Source organism: Populus nigra, chromosome 6 (genome assembly GCF_951802175.1).
Source record: "Populus nigra chromosome 6, ddPopNigr1.1, whole genome shotgun sequence".
NCBI lineage: Eukaryota > Viridiplantae > Streptophyta > Magnoliopsida > Malpighiales > Salicaceae > Populus > Populus nigra.
Window position 1 is genome coordinate 8,282,738 of NC_084857.1, and position 16,805 is coordinate 8,299,542.

At 33.6% G+C, this 16,805-nt stretch overlaps 3 protein-coding genes across 3 annotated transcripts; 1 reads left to right on the forward strand and 2 right to left on the reverse strand.

The window, feature by feature from the left end:
• Positions 1–4,844: 4,844 nt before the first annotated feature.
• LOC133697717 (small ribosomal subunit protein cS23z) lies at positions 4,845–5,845 on the forward strand. Its single transcript, XM_062120462.1, has 2 exons — positions 4,845–5,281; positions 5,371–5,845. The coding sequence occupies exons 1-2, from the start codon at positions 5,000–5,002 to the stop codon at positions 5,656–5,658; spliced, it is 570 nt and encodes a 189-aa protein (XP_061976446.1). The 5' UTR covers positions 4,845–4,999; the 3' UTR covers positions 5,659–5,845.
• A 1,211-nt stretch (positions 5,846–7,056) lies between these two features.
• Positions 7,057–8,987, reverse strand: LOC133697716 (uncharacterized). The gene is made up of 5 exons (XM_062120461.1): positions 8,554–8,987; positions 8,360–8,453; positions 8,221–8,258; positions 7,984–8,119; positions 7,057–7,656 (listed from the first exon to the last, which is right to left on the reverse strand). The coding sequence occupies exons 1-5, from the start codon at positions 8,908–8,910 to the stop codon at positions 7,247–7,249; spliced, it is 1,035 nt and encodes a 344-aa protein (XP_061976445.1). The 5' UTR covers positions 8,911–8,987; the 3' UTR covers positions 7,057–7,246.
• Positions 8,988–12,015: 3,028 nt separating this feature from the next.
• On the reverse strand, positions 12,016–15,015 carry LOC133696252 (uncharacterized). Its single transcript, XM_062118384.1, has 5 exons — positions 14,533–15,015; positions 14,326–14,429; positions 14,069–14,240; positions 13,035–13,157; positions 12,016–12,955 (listed from the first exon to the last, which is right to left on the reverse strand). The coding sequence occupies exons 1-5, from the start codon at positions 14,716–14,718 to the stop codon at positions 12,209–12,211; spliced, it is 1,332 nt and encodes a 443-aa protein (XP_061974368.1). The 5' UTR covers positions 14,719–15,015; the 3' UTR covers positions 12,016–12,208.
• Positions 15,016–16,805: the final 1,790 nt, after the last annotated feature.

Consider the following 16,805-nt stretch of genomic DNA (forward strand, 5'->3'; position numbering starts at 1 on the left):
AGAATAATCTTCTTCCTATATTCTTAGGTGCATAAAAATCTCTTAAGGATTTATCATATTTCCATCAACTTTAATATCTTATAAAAGAAATTTATCCCTAATTAATATTGTAAAAATAATATTTGTCATTTGTTAATGTTATAAGAAGAAGATGACATTTCAATCCATTTATTTGAGCAATATGAAAAGATTCAAATGTTACATGTACCTTCTAAACCATTCAGATAAAATCTCATATTTTCTTTATTCTCAAAGTATTTATAAGTTTATTTTCAGGGCATTTATTATACGTTCAAGCTTTGTGAATGAAGTACACTACCACTAAAAAAGCTTTACCTCTTAGTGGGCCGACCCGGTTCAATCAGATTAGTTAGAGTCCAGTGAACTTCTAAATACCGGGGTTTAGAAGAAGAAAAAAGCATTTATCATATACAACTAAAAGCAAACACTTTTGTTCCTGTAATTTAAAACTCATTATTTATTGCAATTTTTTAAAAAAATTATTGATTTTATTATCAGAAAATCTCTAAATCCAATTAAAAAAGATTGTTTTATGAATATCAGATTTTATATCACTAATCATTAATGAATTCTTAAAAAAAATATTAATATGAATGTATAATTACTTTCTATCCAAACACTCAGAAAAAAAAAATCCTCATTTCTTAACTTATTAAATTTCATAACATCATCATTGTCCATGTTCTTATATGCACGCTACTTCTGCTACATTGTTTTGGATACAAAGAGCAAGAAAAAAACAGAAAATTAACTGCTAGGACAGGACCATGGGTACGAATCCATTATTGTTTGTTCTTCCTTTAATTGTGAAAGTTCTTTATTTCGCAACAAGATATTATCATCGATAATGAAAAAATAATAAAAAAAGTTCTCCATAAAACAACCTGCCCAGTAACTTTACTTCTTTTTTTTTTTTGTTTTTTTTAAAAATATGTTTAGAAATATAATTATCGTTGTTTTTTAAAATATTTTTTACCCAGAAAAGTATATTAATAATATTTTTTTATTTTTAAAAAATTATTTTTAAAAACTGTACATTAAAATTATTTGAAAATATCAAAAATATATTAATTTAAAAAAAATTTAAAAAATTTTTTAGAACTACTTTTGAAAAGCATTCTCAAAAGCGCTTTAATTATAAAAAAGCAAGTACAATGCCTTTTTGACTTGAAGCGGGGAAGGAAACAACGAGGAACTACATTGCTGCAGTCTTTAAAGGGGCGTTCTTTCCTGCTAAGAACTTCATATCATTCATTCATAAATTCTAAAGGGTGTATAAAACTATAAAATGGAGTAATTAAAAAACCATAATTCAGCACAGAGGCAAATTAAAGTCAACGCAATGAGAGTGGCCTGGAAATGAATTGCCTCCCTTAATTATTGTTTTGCTAAATAGATAATAGTATAATTAAGTTGCAGCTTTGGAATATTGAAATATTAATACATTTTGGAGCATAAAAAAATAGTATAATTAAGTTGAAACTTTACAATATTGGTTTGCAGCTTAACCAAGCTTTTTGAATTTTGCCGCCGATCGATTTTTAGCTTCGCCGCCCAATCAAGGACAAGGGACTGAACCTTTCTTATTCCAGCATTATTCACGGGGCCACAGAGAGGATAGGATGCATAGGATGTACGATTAAAAGGTTGTTACGTGTGGACTCCATTTAGTTTATTAAATTAATTTTCTTCAATTTTATATTCTGTTAAAGGCAATATTCCATTCCATTCTCGGTCGGCTATTAATTTCAATCCATGGTACTCCGGCTGAATTTCATAGAAAAATAAAGCTACATGCCATTTTCCACGAAGCTTCCTGCTAGGTGAAGCCATCGAAGAGCTAGTCTAGCCACCCCACCATGTAGCTCACTCACTCTAGTCTCGAGGAAATTTCTTGTGAGTTGGTTTCTTATGCCTTGTTTTTACTTGTTTTGTCCTGTTCCTAATGGGGTAAAAAGGATCCACTTAATTAACAATTTTCCAGATCTCTTTTCTAATGGGTAGACTGGATTAGTTAATAAATTTCTAGCTCTCTTGGAGCCTTGATGGTTCGTATCTATGCAAATACACGCAGACATATATACATGCATACGTTCATGTGTATGTATACATGCATGTGTGTTTGTATAAATTTTAACTGATGAAGTCGTAAAAATCTAAGTAGTCTAGGAATAATACTCTCAAGTTAAATAATTAATTAATCGACATGTTTTAACAATTTTATTCATTTTCTCTAAGTAAAATAATTGATAACTTATACCTAGTATTAGGTAGATAAATATAGTTCATAGTTAGTACAAATATATTTTTAAAGAGAAAATATAATAATATTCTAAAGAAAAATGCTTTATATATATATATGCAGTAAAGAGTGAAAATTTAAAATATTTTACTTTGATGGTTCGGGAATATTTATATCCCTTGAATCTTATCATTTTTAGAAAAAAAAAGGGACTGAAAAGTTCTATGCTTTTAGTGACATTAATTAGAGACAAATATCTTTTATATATAATTAATGAGATAGTGAATATGACATATCTTTTAAAAAACATTGTATACACCCATGAGTATATAAATGGTGGTTTATCATGTCTTTAATATTTTTATTATAGAAATTTGTTTACGATTAAATATATAACCTTACAACTTGATAATATTCAAATTCTTTAGACCTGGTTTGTTCGTCAAATCCACGTTATTTTGGACTTGACTATATGTCAAGTCCAAGTTTTTTGGATATGACATGTTTATCAAGCTCACATTACCTTCAACTTAGTTGAATATCAAGTCTAAATTTTTTTAATTTAATATATTTACCAGATTCATATTACTTTAAATTTAACTAAACATCAAATATAAATTTTTTAAATTTAAAATGTTCATCACATTCATTTTATTTTAAATAATTTCTACTTATAAAAATATTAACCAAAAAGTTAACTCATCATTAACCATGCAAAAACATCAAGTGCGAGTCTCATTCCTAAATAAGACTTTTCGAGAAGCAGATCGGCAACTCATTTGCCATGAAAGAAAACTTTTAAATCGTTGAAAGAATTATTGAGAAACTTGAATCGGGTATTTATTTTACAATCATCATCTCTAATCTTACAAAAAAAAATAAATCTCTACTCAAGCTATGCGACCCCATTTTCCGGTGTTGCTTATTTACACAATCACCCCCCTTTTCTTCCACTTGAGATTTGACTTAAAAATGTATGAGAATTTCCTTGAGAAGAAGGAAAATAAATAAAGGGTTGAAATCATAATTAATAGCTAGAAACGAGCAATGACTTAAAATTAATGAATCAAATGAAATGGGCTACAATTTTTTAGTTGACATCAAATCTCATTTTTGTTCACGATGCAGCTGAGAAATATAGCTTCAAAGTTCAGAAAATGAGAATTTACAGTTATACGTGGCCAAGTTGCACTTTACTTAAGCTTGCACTTATGGTGGTCTGGGAACACGATGTAAATCATATTTTTAAAAATTTTATTTTTTTAATTAAAATTAAATTTGTTTTTGTATGTTTTAGATTGTTTTGATGTGTTGATCTTAAAAATAATTTTTAAAAAATAAAAAAAATTATTTTAATATATCTCAACATGAAAAACACTTTAAAATACAATCACAGCCGCATTCCCAAACACATATTCACCAAATGCATTTTACTGCTAGTACTGATTAAATATAGCGGAAATCCACTTCCTTAGATTAATATAACGAATATAACGGGGACACAAAATGAAAGTGATCAAATTTTTAGGAGACTTTTTTTTTAATTTTTTAGGACAAATTTCAAATCTATTATACAATTATTAGCGTTTTATACTCAAAAGTATTTTTTTTATCAATTATATTATGAAAAATATTTTTTTATTGAGTTATTTTATTAAATACAGATACTAATATTATTAGATATCGTGTGGTTTTCACTTGATTTTCATTAAAGGTGTAAATTAAAGAGAAATTTATCTTTTATTCTTTAAGACAAATCACATGTTTACGTAACATTAAAATATAAAATCTCAATTTTTTCACACAATAACTCTAATAACGGTTCACTCATATATATATATATATATATATATATATATATATATATATATATATATATATTAACACCTTTATAGCCATGTAAGTTTGTAGCCCCGAAGAATGCTTGTATTTAAAGCAAAGTGCAAGGAAGTTTCCCGTCTGTATCCCGGATTAAATAAAAATTCAAAATTAGTCCCCAATGTATATAGCCACTGATAAATCAGTTCATAACTTTTAAATTTTTGCTAGTTTCTCCCTAACCAGTCCACCACTCTTTGATTTAAACATTGAAGAGTCCCTCATGCAAGAGGGACGTGTTTTTTTAAGGCAAACTTCAAGCCAACGATTAAGCCCAACAACCAGACCCGGATATGAAAGCTTACAAGCCCAGGCCCGGTATTATAGCCCATGAAAAATCCAATTTTTGTTTGAGATTTTTTCACAACTTTGTAGCTGCTTTAAACAATTAAAAAAAAAAAAACAATACAGCTACCAATTACTCATGTTCTGTTCTGTAAAATATAAAAACCATGATGTTACTAAATTCATCCCTGTACGTTCATCATCTTCTTCAAATACTTGGATTTTTTAATGTTTGTGTGTGTGCGTGTGCGTGTACAAGTCTTCCTTTCATTCACCGACAAGCCTAAAGTTGGAATTCTGAAAAGAAGCCAGCCTGATCTCATATTTGGGCCTTGACATGACATAGGCCGACTTATATAGAAACTGTGTTATTAATCGAAGCCAAGCCTATAAGTCAACCCATTCTTTTGCACACCAGAATTTATTCCATCACCCCAAACGCCTTATCCAAACCCAGGTGGTTCTCATCTCTGATGTCTGAAGAGAAAGACCACCATGGTTTTGGTCAGGACATAACCAAGCTTTGTCCTCCTCTCTATCTCCAGAAAGTCTCTCTCTCTAAAACTCAATAAGATGTTATCCGTGGCATTTCAGTGTGGTTTCAGTAATGTGTTCACATATTCTTCATTGCCTTGTCAGACCCCTAGTTGCAAAACATTCAAAGCCACATTTTCCACCAATCCCAAACCAAATCTAATACATTCTTCAACATTTCTTGACCAGAAAAGGAAACGCGTTTCAAGAAACCAAAGATACACAACTTTCGCCGCCCCAGAAGCTCTCACAGTTGAAACACCCACTGACACTCCCCCTTCCACTGAAACAGAAGAATCCATCCCCACCAAAGAAACCGAGGTGCAAATTCTTCTCTTTCTTTAACTATTAATGCGTGTCTATATGTTTTTTGTGCTGTTTTTTCAAAGGGGTTTTCTTGATTTTTGCAGAAAGCTGAGGTGTTAGTAAAACAAGTGGAGAAACCAAGGTTGGTGTTGAAGTTTATATGGATGGAGAAGAATATTGGACTGGCTCTTGATCAGGTGATACCTGGACATGGCACTGTCCCGTTGAGTCCTTATTTCTTTTGGCCAAGGAAGGATGCATGGGAAGAGCTTAAAGCCGCTCTAGAGAGTAAGCCATGGATATCCCAGAAGAAGATGATCATACTTCTCAATCAGGCCACTGATATCATCAATTTGTGGCAGCAAAGTGGTGGCAATCTTACCACACAATGAAATTGATGGTTAGTTTTTTTGGGGCGTGGAATTGGGGTTTGTTTTGCAGTGTGTTACTGTGCTTAGGCTGTAGCTTGCTTGCATCCTTTTGTATCTTTCTGGTATAATTGAAAGTAGAATTATGTCCATGGTCGTGTAATCATATTGTTTTAACTTTGTGAAGGTTTAATGATACTTCAATTCTCAATCTGTAATCCCACATTTGAGAATTTTGGAACTTGGTTATGGTATTTTCCCAGCTCAAGTTGAAGGTGAGATAGGGTTGGATTGGAACTAAATGATCATGCAACGATGTTAGAAACAAATGACCAATGTTAAAAGGTGTACGTTTTCTGCCTCAGTTCACGTGGGCTGCAATACTAGAACTTAGAAGATTCAGTGATGCCCGCTGCTAGTTGTTTTGGGGAGATTTTCTGATACTGTTACCAGGAAACTTTCTTCTCTGTGTACGCACAAAGTTTGCATCGGTGGAAGATTGTTGACTCTAATTCAGCTGGTGACTAGTACTTGTCACATGGCAAAACATAATTGTTTGCCATAATTGATGTTTCATCTTAAGAGATAAATGAATTTGCCGGCGATTTGTTTTACTCTTGGTGAACGCTACATCAATGTCTTCTACTGTCAAAATGAATAACAGGAGAAATTATAAAATCGAGCCACCCCAAGCTAGGGAACCGTCCAAATTAAGAAGTTTGAAAATTACAAAGGAGGGGAAAGATGGGAGACAATCAGCCCAACTCAGAAAGATTGAAAAGTACAAGTGAAGAAGGATTGGAAGGACCCTGTCAAACAAAGAGAACACCAAATCCATCCTTCCCCGAATCCCTCACTTCTCATATACTCTCCCTCATCCATCCTTCCCCGAATCCCTCATAGAAGAGTTTGCTGAAAAATCGTATTCGAGAACTGCTCTGAATTTGCGACACTGAAGCTAACACGATTGTGTCAGCGGGCCTCATTTTCATCTGCTCTGCAACATCTGGTATTTAGCAGAATAGTGCATGTCCAATCTAATTCCAAAGATATCTATTCTCAGCATCACCATTAACAAATTCCTTTGTGCAATGCAAAAACACTAAGGGAATCCATGACATGAAATAAAAAAACTAGGCTAATTTCCATGACATGAAATAAAAAAACTAGGCTAATTTCTGTGAAATTGTGCTCTACACCAAAAATGTCATTTTCTGCAATAAAACATCCTGAAAGATGATAAGGAAAAAAGCCATTTCGCCAAAGTTCATGAGAAACTTGAAAGCATAATACTGATTATTGGGCAAAAAAGAAAGGAAAAGGAAAGGGGTGCTCGTAAATAGCTTCTGCTCAAACAATATAACAAAGGATCTTTCAAATACCGTTTCTGGATTGATCATCTGAACAATAGAAGCAGCTAGATATAAGCAACGCATCTCCAACTCATTATTGAGCTTCACTGTCATCAACCACAAGGATTCACTTGTACATTTTCTTTATAATACTACAAACACAGATACGAAGATTCCTTTCATGTACATATTTAAACTGGTTTGAAAACTCCAAAGCTGACCCCAACTCAAATCTAGTAGAAAACTACATGTAGCTATAGCTACTCGTCAAGATTTAAACAGAGAAGATAGGCCACCAAGCCAACCACAGGAACAAATCTAAAATAATTGACCACGCCAACTTTGCTTTTCTGAACATTTTGCAAATTTTCACCTATCAGCCAGGGCTGGAAAATTATGTAGAGACATATATCCCAAATGAAAGCATAAGCAAGCCTCTCTGATTCTAAATAACTAACCAAGAACTCACATCTGTCTGTTATGCTCCCAAAATTACCATCAATTCGACCAAAAAGAGCCCATAATACTGATATCAGGCATGCAGCTCCACCAATCAGTCCGACTACTGGTGCGCCAGTTGTCATGATAGTGCCTAGTTGAGAGCGCTTGCTTGGTGTATAGTCGGAATCAGCCTCATTCAGCCGGATTGCCATGTAAGGTATCAAGAATGCTGATAATACACATGAACAAAATGATGCTTTAGTTAAAACAAAACGTAACTAGACTCTACCAATATTTCCTTATACAGCAAAAACATGAGGAAAAGGAAAAGGTTATAAGCGATGGTAAGGGGGGCTTGTCCTCTGTGAATTTGAGGAAAATTGCCCATTTTATGACCAATGCAAACAAAAGAAAATCACCGGTAGCTATTAAAAGCCAGCTAGCCAGACCAAGTAATCATCCGAAAAGATCTTCCAATCTTGCACCACGGCTTTAAAGGGAATGGTCAAAGCTAATCTATCTACTCATCAATCACAAGAGTGTAATGGAAGCATACTGTTGGTGAGGAACATCTGGAAGCCCCATAAAACATCCAGTGACCATCTGTATCTATCCCTCTTGCAATCAGTGAACAGCAAAGGAGCAAACATGAAAGTCCACCCAATAACAAAGTTGAATAATCCTTCAGACATCTGGTAAAGGAAATAAAAATCACCAGCACCAACGTTAGACTGTAAGAAGGGTACAAAACCAAGTGCCGACCAAATCAACATCACCTTATGATCATTCTTACCGGGTGAAGAACTGGGGCATCAATAAGACGTATGCCGACTACTCTGCCAGAAAGTGCATTGCCATCAAGATTAAAATATACTCGACAATTAGTAACTCATTTTATCTAACAATCAGAAGCGAATTCCGAAAGGACAAACCAGAATTGATGAAAGGCAAGATGAAGAAGAAATTGAGAGAAAGTCCAATGAGAGAATTAACAGTCTCTGTACTGATAGCCCACACTGGATCTCCCTGTGTCGATCAAAAACATATATACAAATTCACAAATTGCATTTTATTTACGACACGATACAATATTTTAAACAAAGAAGAAGAGGAGTAGTTTACTTACAGGGGCATAAGGGAGTAGAAAGAGCCACAAAATGTAAACTCCTTCAACAACCCAGAGAATAATCTGAACCACTTTCCGTGCATTATCATCGCCCTCTTCGGCAGAGGAGATGGTCTTGGTGTTTGGCACGGTGGGTGGTTTGCGGCGGGTCGCGTGACATAGGAAATTGGAATTTTGGGACAGGAAAAGTGGTGTTGCTGGAGAGCATTGGGTTTTGGAATTAAAAGCTCTGATATGTTGCAATTTATGATGGGGAGAGATTGAAGGTGGTCCTTTTGAATTGAACTGTGTTTTGGTAGCTGCTGTGACCAAAGAGCAGTAGTAGTTGCTGCAGAGGAGAGCTGGAGTTGCTGCCATTGTTCGCGATAACTTTTAGCTAACTCCGAGTCAGCTACTGCTAACTGCTAGGCTACTGGGTAATGGGGCCATTGGCTGGCTCAGTTTTGAACACGAGGAACAGGGTGAATTATTCTCTAGTCCCTGCGTTGTGAGCGTTTTACAACTTAATCCTTCATAATTGAAAACCTATGACATGACATGATCAATTGCTTGGTATAATTGAGATATATAAACACGTAAATATATGTTTATAGAGGATTGTTATCTGCCTTCACCCGTGTAATTATTCAATTATCCCCCTCGTATTACCTTTATATATATTAAAATTTTAAAATTGATAATTATAGTTTTGTCATCCCTCCTTCATTTAACAAGGGTTTTCCATTTTTTCTCCGATCATAGTTTCATATTTTGAAAAAGGGTCGATTGAATTTTTTTTTATATATTATCTGGGATTTTTCACCGCCACTCATACTCGTTGAGGACAAAATTCAAGGTGAAAAATCATTATCTTTTCTCTTATTGAATATTTATTTTGGATTGCATGAGAAGTTTGAATTTATATTTTATTTAATAGTTACTTGAAAACTCCTTCTAAAAAACTAATTACCTGGATTTTTTATTTTTATTTTTATTTTCCAAGAAGACATTTCTGTTACTTGGAATTCATTTTAAAAAAATCACAGTCTTAATACAACTTTTTGTTATGATTCTTGCTTCATGACTTGTTTTATATGTTGCATTGCATTCTCAAATTATATTTTACAGAGTTTAAAGTTAAAAAAAAAATCTCTCTGTCTTTAAAACAGGCCACGATGAATAAAATTCTATGAATTTAGCAGGGATATTTAAAGAAACTTGAGTTATCTATAATGTTAATACCCGATTTAACCTATGTTTCAATATATCAATTTTTTTTTATGTATAACGCTAACTATATGTTTGAAATACCGTAAAACACATTGAATTATCAAGTGTGATTAAAGACAAATAATTATATGTTTTTGAAACAATATTTATTTTAAAATTATGGATGAATAAGAGAATTTATATTCTCAACTCGTGAATATTTATAATATCTATAAAAAAAAAATTAACTCAATTTAATATATCCAACCTATTCAAGTCTTTTTTTATATATATAAATTGGGTCTATAATTTATAAAATATTAAAAATTTAATTGGATATAATTATGGGCAGTGACCCAACCCCCACCCATGAACACCCCTAGAATTTAAGTTAGCTTATCTTTAACCATATTAAAGATGTGAGCTTAGAGAAAAGTAAAAGAACCAGGGGAGTATATTGTTCTCAATAGCAACATAAGTAATGGAATGCATGAGGAAAGGTCAGATTCGTCCTTTTGTTGCTGAATTTTTTTTTTTTTTTTAAAAAACCGCCCAGCACAACAAATGAAATAATTAAAATACGTGATCGACAGTTTGAAAGATGGAAAGTGACAAACCATGTTAGATAATGTATGGCAAAGACATTTGATTGACTACAGTTTCTGCCTTTAAAAATATTAAAAATTATTTTAATATATTTTTAATTAAAAATAACTTTTAAAAAACACTCCCCACAACATTACCCTACACACACTCAACCCAGCCAGGGACCAAGAAGTAATTTACCTCCGGCTCCAGGGAAACAATCAATATGACAGCGTATCGGTATAAAAACTTAAAGAACAGATACGGCGCCGTACGAAACAAGTGATAAGAAGCCCAATTTTTCTTCGTATCGAGTAAGTTTCAATTTTTTTCTCTTATTTTGTTTTCCCGGGTCGAAGATAGATGGATCCGATAGCACCGAAGGTAGATAACCTCCGAATCTCAAGAAAACACTCCAATAACTTTAAGCCTTCATGATGAATTAGAACTCAAATCGTGCTCGATCGCTTCTTAATAACCGTTTTAGGTTCTGTTTATTATTTAAAGCTTTAAAATATCATCTCTTTGTCTGCAGCTATCGTGCTCAACTTCGTGAATGAGGTACGTAACCATTTCCCATTTTTACTACAGAAGAAATAAATTTTATCTATAAATTTGAATTTTCGGTAGGGTAGCAAAATAGGCCATTGAATTCTCAGAATGTGGCTGACTTGTTGCCAAAGTTCAAGCTAAAAAAGGCAGCAATACAGAAAACACTGGGTAATATCTTTCGGATAATGGGAAGATGTCGTTTAAGGAGTATGGTAAGCAGAAGATACATCTTGCTCGGAAAGACCATTTTAACATTCCCAACAGCCAAGAGCTTAATCAGATGAAGGAAGAAAATGCTAAACTGCAGCAACAGCTGGATGAGCAGAAGAGAGCTATTAGTGAGGTTGAGGGCGGTCTGTTCTATACGCGGCCGTTATGTGTTCCAAAGAAATAGGCTTTTTTTTTTCTTTCATTAAATGAAATGAATATTGCCTGGTTGAATCTGATGAATTTCGCGTTAGAACAACTACTTAAGATGTCTCAATTGTTTTAATATGTTATGAGAAATACTGATTGATGTACACAAAACTTGACACGGATTTCAGCTTTGTGAATTTCAGGAGAAGTACTGCTAACAAAAATATGATGGGAGCCGGGTTGATGTACACTATTGCAGAAATTAGAACCTTGGAGTCGAATCTGACACTGCAACAGATACGCGATAAAGAAGCCAAGCTGAGGAAGGGGGTAAATTACGCGTGGGCTTTTGAAGTGCTTCTTTAGTGGGAGTCTTTTGAAGTTGTTTCTGTGAAGAAGAATGGATAGAGCTCAGGACTTCTGATTTCCGTATCAGGTTAAGGAAATGGAAGACAAATTGGTAAAATTGCGCGAAGGAGTTACCTTGGTCAGGCCAGAAGAGCGGAAGGCAATTGAGGAAATGTATTCAGAGAAATTAAGTCAGTGGAGAAAAAGGATGTTCAAGGATGTGTGGGGTGTCATAACTGAGAACTCACCCCAGGATCTAAAAGAATTTAAGGTCATCCTTATATGTTTCCTGTTTTGCCAGCACATGCAATCTGTCTTTGCAGGAGTTGGGTTTAATAAATATATTCACGTTTTTGCAGGAGGAACTTGGACTTGAATATGATGAAGAGATGTTAGTGTGAGCTTGCAGTCATTTAGTGACCTGCTGCAACGTTGCAAGAAGCGAGCCAGAGGCCAGTAACTTTATAGATTCCTCTGTTTTTTTACAAAATTCAGTAAAGATACAAGGCAATCACAACCAAAACAACAAAATAAATTCACAAAATTTAGGAAAAAGAATAAACAGATATAACCTATAATTAGCAGAGCTCGCCAAAACATAACAGACTCAATATGCTCATGCTTCTCAGAATCCTCGCACTCGTCTGGTCCTGACAGAAATCGGTCCCTTCTCTATGTTTAGGCGCTGTGAACTTTGAATACCAGGTCCTTCTGTAGCACGTGCTGTGGAATATCCATGTCTTGAATCCACCTTCAGATCACCTTGAATGATTTTAGAAATTTTCTTATTAGAATCTTCTGTTGTAGGGATCTCTCCTTCAAGCTCGCTGTTGAAATGCAATTCGTGACTTTCATTGTCGCTCTCATCGAAAACTATATCCTTCTCTAACTGCTTGGTTGGGTCCTCTGCATCCAAGGACGTTGCACTTACCTTCAAAGTCTCTTCTGATTCCAGACTTGAAGTAGACACCAACCTCTTGAGTTCTGTTACACGAGCCTTCTCTTTCACAACTTCATTTTTTTGGTGGATCTCCTGAGTTTTAAATCGAGATTCAATTTGTATGGGCTCGCCTTTCTGAGACCTGTTTCTTCCTCCATTGTGACTGTTCTGATTATCAGGTTCATGAGGACCAGATCGAGAGAGTTCCACAGCTGCTCTTGCAGCTTCGGCTGCATTGGCAGCTGACTCAAAAGCTGCCTGGGCTGCATCCGCTACATCCCTGTACTTTTTTCTTGCACGCACTGAATCAGATAGCCCATCTTTTTCTATCTCTTCAGGCGACATTTGCAAATCGTCAATCAGTTTAGTGCCAGCAGAACTAGTTAATGTCTCTGTTTGGGCTTGTTTTTGCTTGTTGGCATTCAAATTTTCCTGCATTGTTCATATGTTTAGTCTTGACTTTATATATAGCACTATAGTTGACTTCATGTTCTTATTGAAACCTGCATACCTCAGTGGTACTGGAAGAACTCTCCCCGAGTTGCAGAATTATGCTGTTTTCTGAAGCAATTTCCTCGAGCACCTTCATTCTGCCCTCCAAGTCTGGCTGCCGGGTTGACAGCTTTTGTATCATCTACAGAAACCAAGACGGCACATTATAACTTGCATATATTGTCAAATATAATAGATAAATGAGAGCTGCCATCAAAATAATTCTGAATATTTCTCTCGATTTAGACAAAATATGCATGTTACTAGATTATTAGACATTTTATACTCCCAGGCAAACAAAATAATTGAAAGTGCAGTTTTAGAAGCTTATCTACACAGCATGAGAAAACAGCTCCTCTTCTTGCTGCCTTTGCCCCTCACTACAATGTTCATCAAGCCCAATAGCAGCAAGTTCTGCCAATAAATTAAATTTTCCATTCCTTTTTTTTTCTCGGTTTTAAGAAATGGGTGTTCTAATAGACTAATCACACAACCTTTGATGGGATCCCCGTGGTATCTATGTAGTGGTTGAAGCTTAGAGTATCTTTAAAGGGGCTAATCGGATGTAGAAATGTCACCTTTCTAAAAATTCATGACGGGACTCTAATATGAGACTTACGTTGAATGAGTCTTCTCCTTCTCACTTGAACCGACCCCTTGGCAACACAGTCCATTCCTCGTAACCATCATTTATCAGACCTCAAAACAACTAAAAAAACTAATTCTCCGAACTTATGCTTTACTACCATCATCAAGCACCACATCAAACAATTGTATCACCAAAATCTCACGAGAAACAATACCTTTGTTCTTCTTTACAGCACCATCATTGCATGACAATGATTGCCTAAAAGGGTGTCTTGACAGAAAGTATAGGTTTTTGGGGAAAAGATCGATCAAATTACTCTTACAAAATTAATATGTTGTGCTGATTTTTATGGAAAAGATCGGGCAAATGCCTTGTTTACAAAATTAATGCGTTGTGCTGAAATTAACCAGGTGGGTAAATTCTCTCCCTGCTTAGTTTGGCAAATTCTTCGAATCAAAACATACCTTCGGGTTCACTCTACAATTGTTTCGCAATTCAATAGCACTAGCAACAAATTCCTTGCCATAACGGGAGGTGAAAGCAGTACGAATTTCTTGAAGCTCGGGGAAATCCCCACACCTCGAAGAAGCATAAAGCAAGCTTGATATGGCCTCCTTCAATTCATCAGGACACACTCTGTAATAAAAAAATAATCCCATCAACAGAATGAAAAACTGAAAATTACTGATGAAAGGATAGGGATGTGGAAACAGAAAGCAACCTTTCTTGTTCAATGAGCTGGAGTCTTTCTACCATTAAATTGCAGTATCCTTCCATCATCACATATACATCCAACATATTCTGATCCTTGATCAAATACTCAACCTGTTAAAAAATAAAAATAAAAGAGACTAGTAAACAAAAGTTCATAAAGAAAATAAAGAAAGAGGTAAATGGAGGCATGGTGTTCATTCGTCAAAAATCTTACTCGATGAAGAGCACGATCATGGTGTCCTTTTTCAAGAAGCTGAACCACATCAGAGCGGGCTTGGTTGCACCTGACCTGGCGTTGGCTCTTGAATATAGCAATGCGAGAGATGGCAAGACTGGCCACTGCTTTCAACTTATAGGCTTTAAAGGTCCTTCCCAGAATAGCATCAAGCTTTTTCCCCATGTATGCCCGCTCTTTACTGTTTGATTACTAAGCTTTTTGAATGAGCTCTTAAGAGCCAAGAAACACACACTCTCAAAGGAGTTGATGATAGTACTTCGCAGGGGCACGGGGACAGGCACAAGCGAACAAACAAGCAGATGCTTGTTTGCTCCTTTATGTGATGACGAGAGAGAGAGAGAGAGAGAGAGAATTGCTTTTTGAAGACCTTGGAGTTAAAAATAAATACGCGTTTTTGAGTTTTCTTACAGACCAAGTTTAGAGATGGCAGAAGAAAATGGAAATTGAAGGTTTAGATCTACGCGGTTGGTTTGTCCATTTCGAGGAAATGAGAAAGGTTTTGGTTTCCTTGTGGAACATTGTTTTACGAGACAACTTCTTCGGTTGTGTTAACTGTACGTGTGGAATCATTTGTGGGGCCAGTTTGGCTACAGGTAAGGTGTAACAGTCTCACCATCGTTTTCACTAATTTTTATTTTTAAATATTATAAATTAATTTTTTTATGTTTTTAATTTTTTAGTATATTAATATTAAAAATAGTTTTTAAACAATAAAAATGTATTATTATAATATTTTTTCAAATAAAAAATATTTTAAAAAAATCTTTATCGCTGTTTCAAACCCACTTTAAATAAAAAATAATTGTTTTTTTTTTAGTCCTACCTACTATGAAAAATTATTAATTAAATTATTTAACTTACATAATTCAAAATGAAAAGGTATCAATTAAATTATTTTATAAAAAATTTGGAGAGTAACATGTCTTGATGCACTTCACACAATCACTTACCTGTAACACTCCTTATAGTTTTATAAACTAGATTAACAAAGTTGCGCTTGAAAATAAGTTTGCAAGGAAACCTTAAGGTATCTCATATAAAGTATGAAGTAATATTCTCCTGTTTTAATTATTTTTCTAATTAATTTTATATTTAAATTATTTATTTTCTACTTAGCCTAAAATTTTTAATTTAATTAGTATTTTATTATTTAAAAAATCTAATGCTATATATAGATTTAGGTAAATTTTAGCTAGAAGTCATTTTTATAAAGGGTTTTAGAAATAATATAAATATAAATGTCTAATTTATTTTATGAAAATAAAAATTATTATTCAAATATACTAGATAATTTTCTTTAGATTTCTTTATTTTTTAGCCTATAACCTTAGAGTTTGAAAATTTTAATTTTATTTTCGCTGCATAAATCACACTACTGAAATGTATGTGGTGTGGTCTTCAGTCGTGTTTATATTTGACGAGGAGAAACATAAAGCCACTGAAGTAGCAAGTTACACTAATCTCGTAATATAATTAAGTTTTTTAAACTCAAATACATGCCTGATTTAATTTACATTTTGCGAGTCCAGATATTGCTAACAACCTCACACGCACGGTTTTGTTTTAAAATAAATTAAGTTTGAAACTCTCGGTATCGAATTTCAAGACATTTAAAAAAAAATAAAAAAATCACGAGGATATGAAGAACAAATTGAATCAGATACCATAAGATTTTCTTATCGAAGCAGTCTTCTCATTCCAGACTATATGATGTGGATACATTTCTTTCTAGATAGTCACCTTAACCTCAATTTGTTAAATGAGAAACTAGTGGTGTTTTTGAGAGATAAAACTAGATTATTCACCTACATTATATATAATACAGATCAAGTTAATTTGTTTTTGAACATAAAAAAAAAATTAAATGTTGCTAATAATTTTTTTCTAATAAAAAAAATTATGAGTTAACCCAGTATGATGTAATTGATTTTATGAACCCAAAAACAATCCGAATAACCAATATAAACATAATTTAACTCAAAAAAATTTCAAGATAACATGTTTTTAATATTAAAATAACAATATAGTCTATGACTCAAGTTATAAAACTATGTTAATCTTATAAAAAACAAATCAAAATAAATTATTAAACTTTATTCTCAATCAATCTAATGTTGAAGGATGAAATAAAAAAAACCTAAAAATATATATAGATTAAGTTGCCAAGCTTGCTAACTAGATCATAAAATCAAGATAACCCAATAAAAAATAAATCAAAACAAATTATAAAGTCTAAAAACCAAGATTTT

Excerpts from the sequence above, each read along its gene's own strand:
- LOC133697717 (XM_062120462.1), top strand. The coding sequence starts at position 5,000 with ATGTTATCCGTGGCATTTCAGTGTGGTTTCAGTAATGTGTTCACATAT. Across the intron at positions 5,282-5,370 it reads TCCCCACCAAAGAAACCGAG|AAAGCTGAGGTGTTAGTAAA; the intron begins GTGCAAATTCTT and ends TGATTTTTGCAG.
- LOC133696252 (XM_062118384.1), bottom strand. The coding sequence starts at position 14,718 with ATGGGGAAAAAGCTTGATGCTATTCTGGGAAGGACCTTTAAAGCCTAT. Across the intron at positions 14,241-14,325 it reads CAGCTCATTGAACAAGAAAG|AGTGTGTCCTGATGAATTGA; the intron begins GTTGCTTTCTGT and ends TTTTTATTACAG. Across the intron at positions 13,158-14,068 it reads ATTGTAGAGTGAACCCGAAG|ATGATACAAAAGCTGTCAAC; the intron begins GTATGTTTTGAT and ends TGGTTTCTGTAG.
- LOC133697716 (XM_062120461.1), bottom strand. The coding sequence starts at position 8,910 with ATGGCAGCAACTCCAGCTCTCCTCTGCAGCAACTACTACTGCTCTTTG. Across the intron at positions 8,454-8,553 it reads TTCTACTCCCTTATGCCCCT|GGAGATCCAGTGTGGGCTAT; the intron begins GTAAGTAAACTA and ends TGATCGACACAG. Across the intron at positions 8,120-8,220 it reads ATGCCCCAGTTCTTCACCCG|ATGTCTGAAGGATTATTCAA; the intron begins GTAAGAATGATC and ends TTCCTTTACCAG.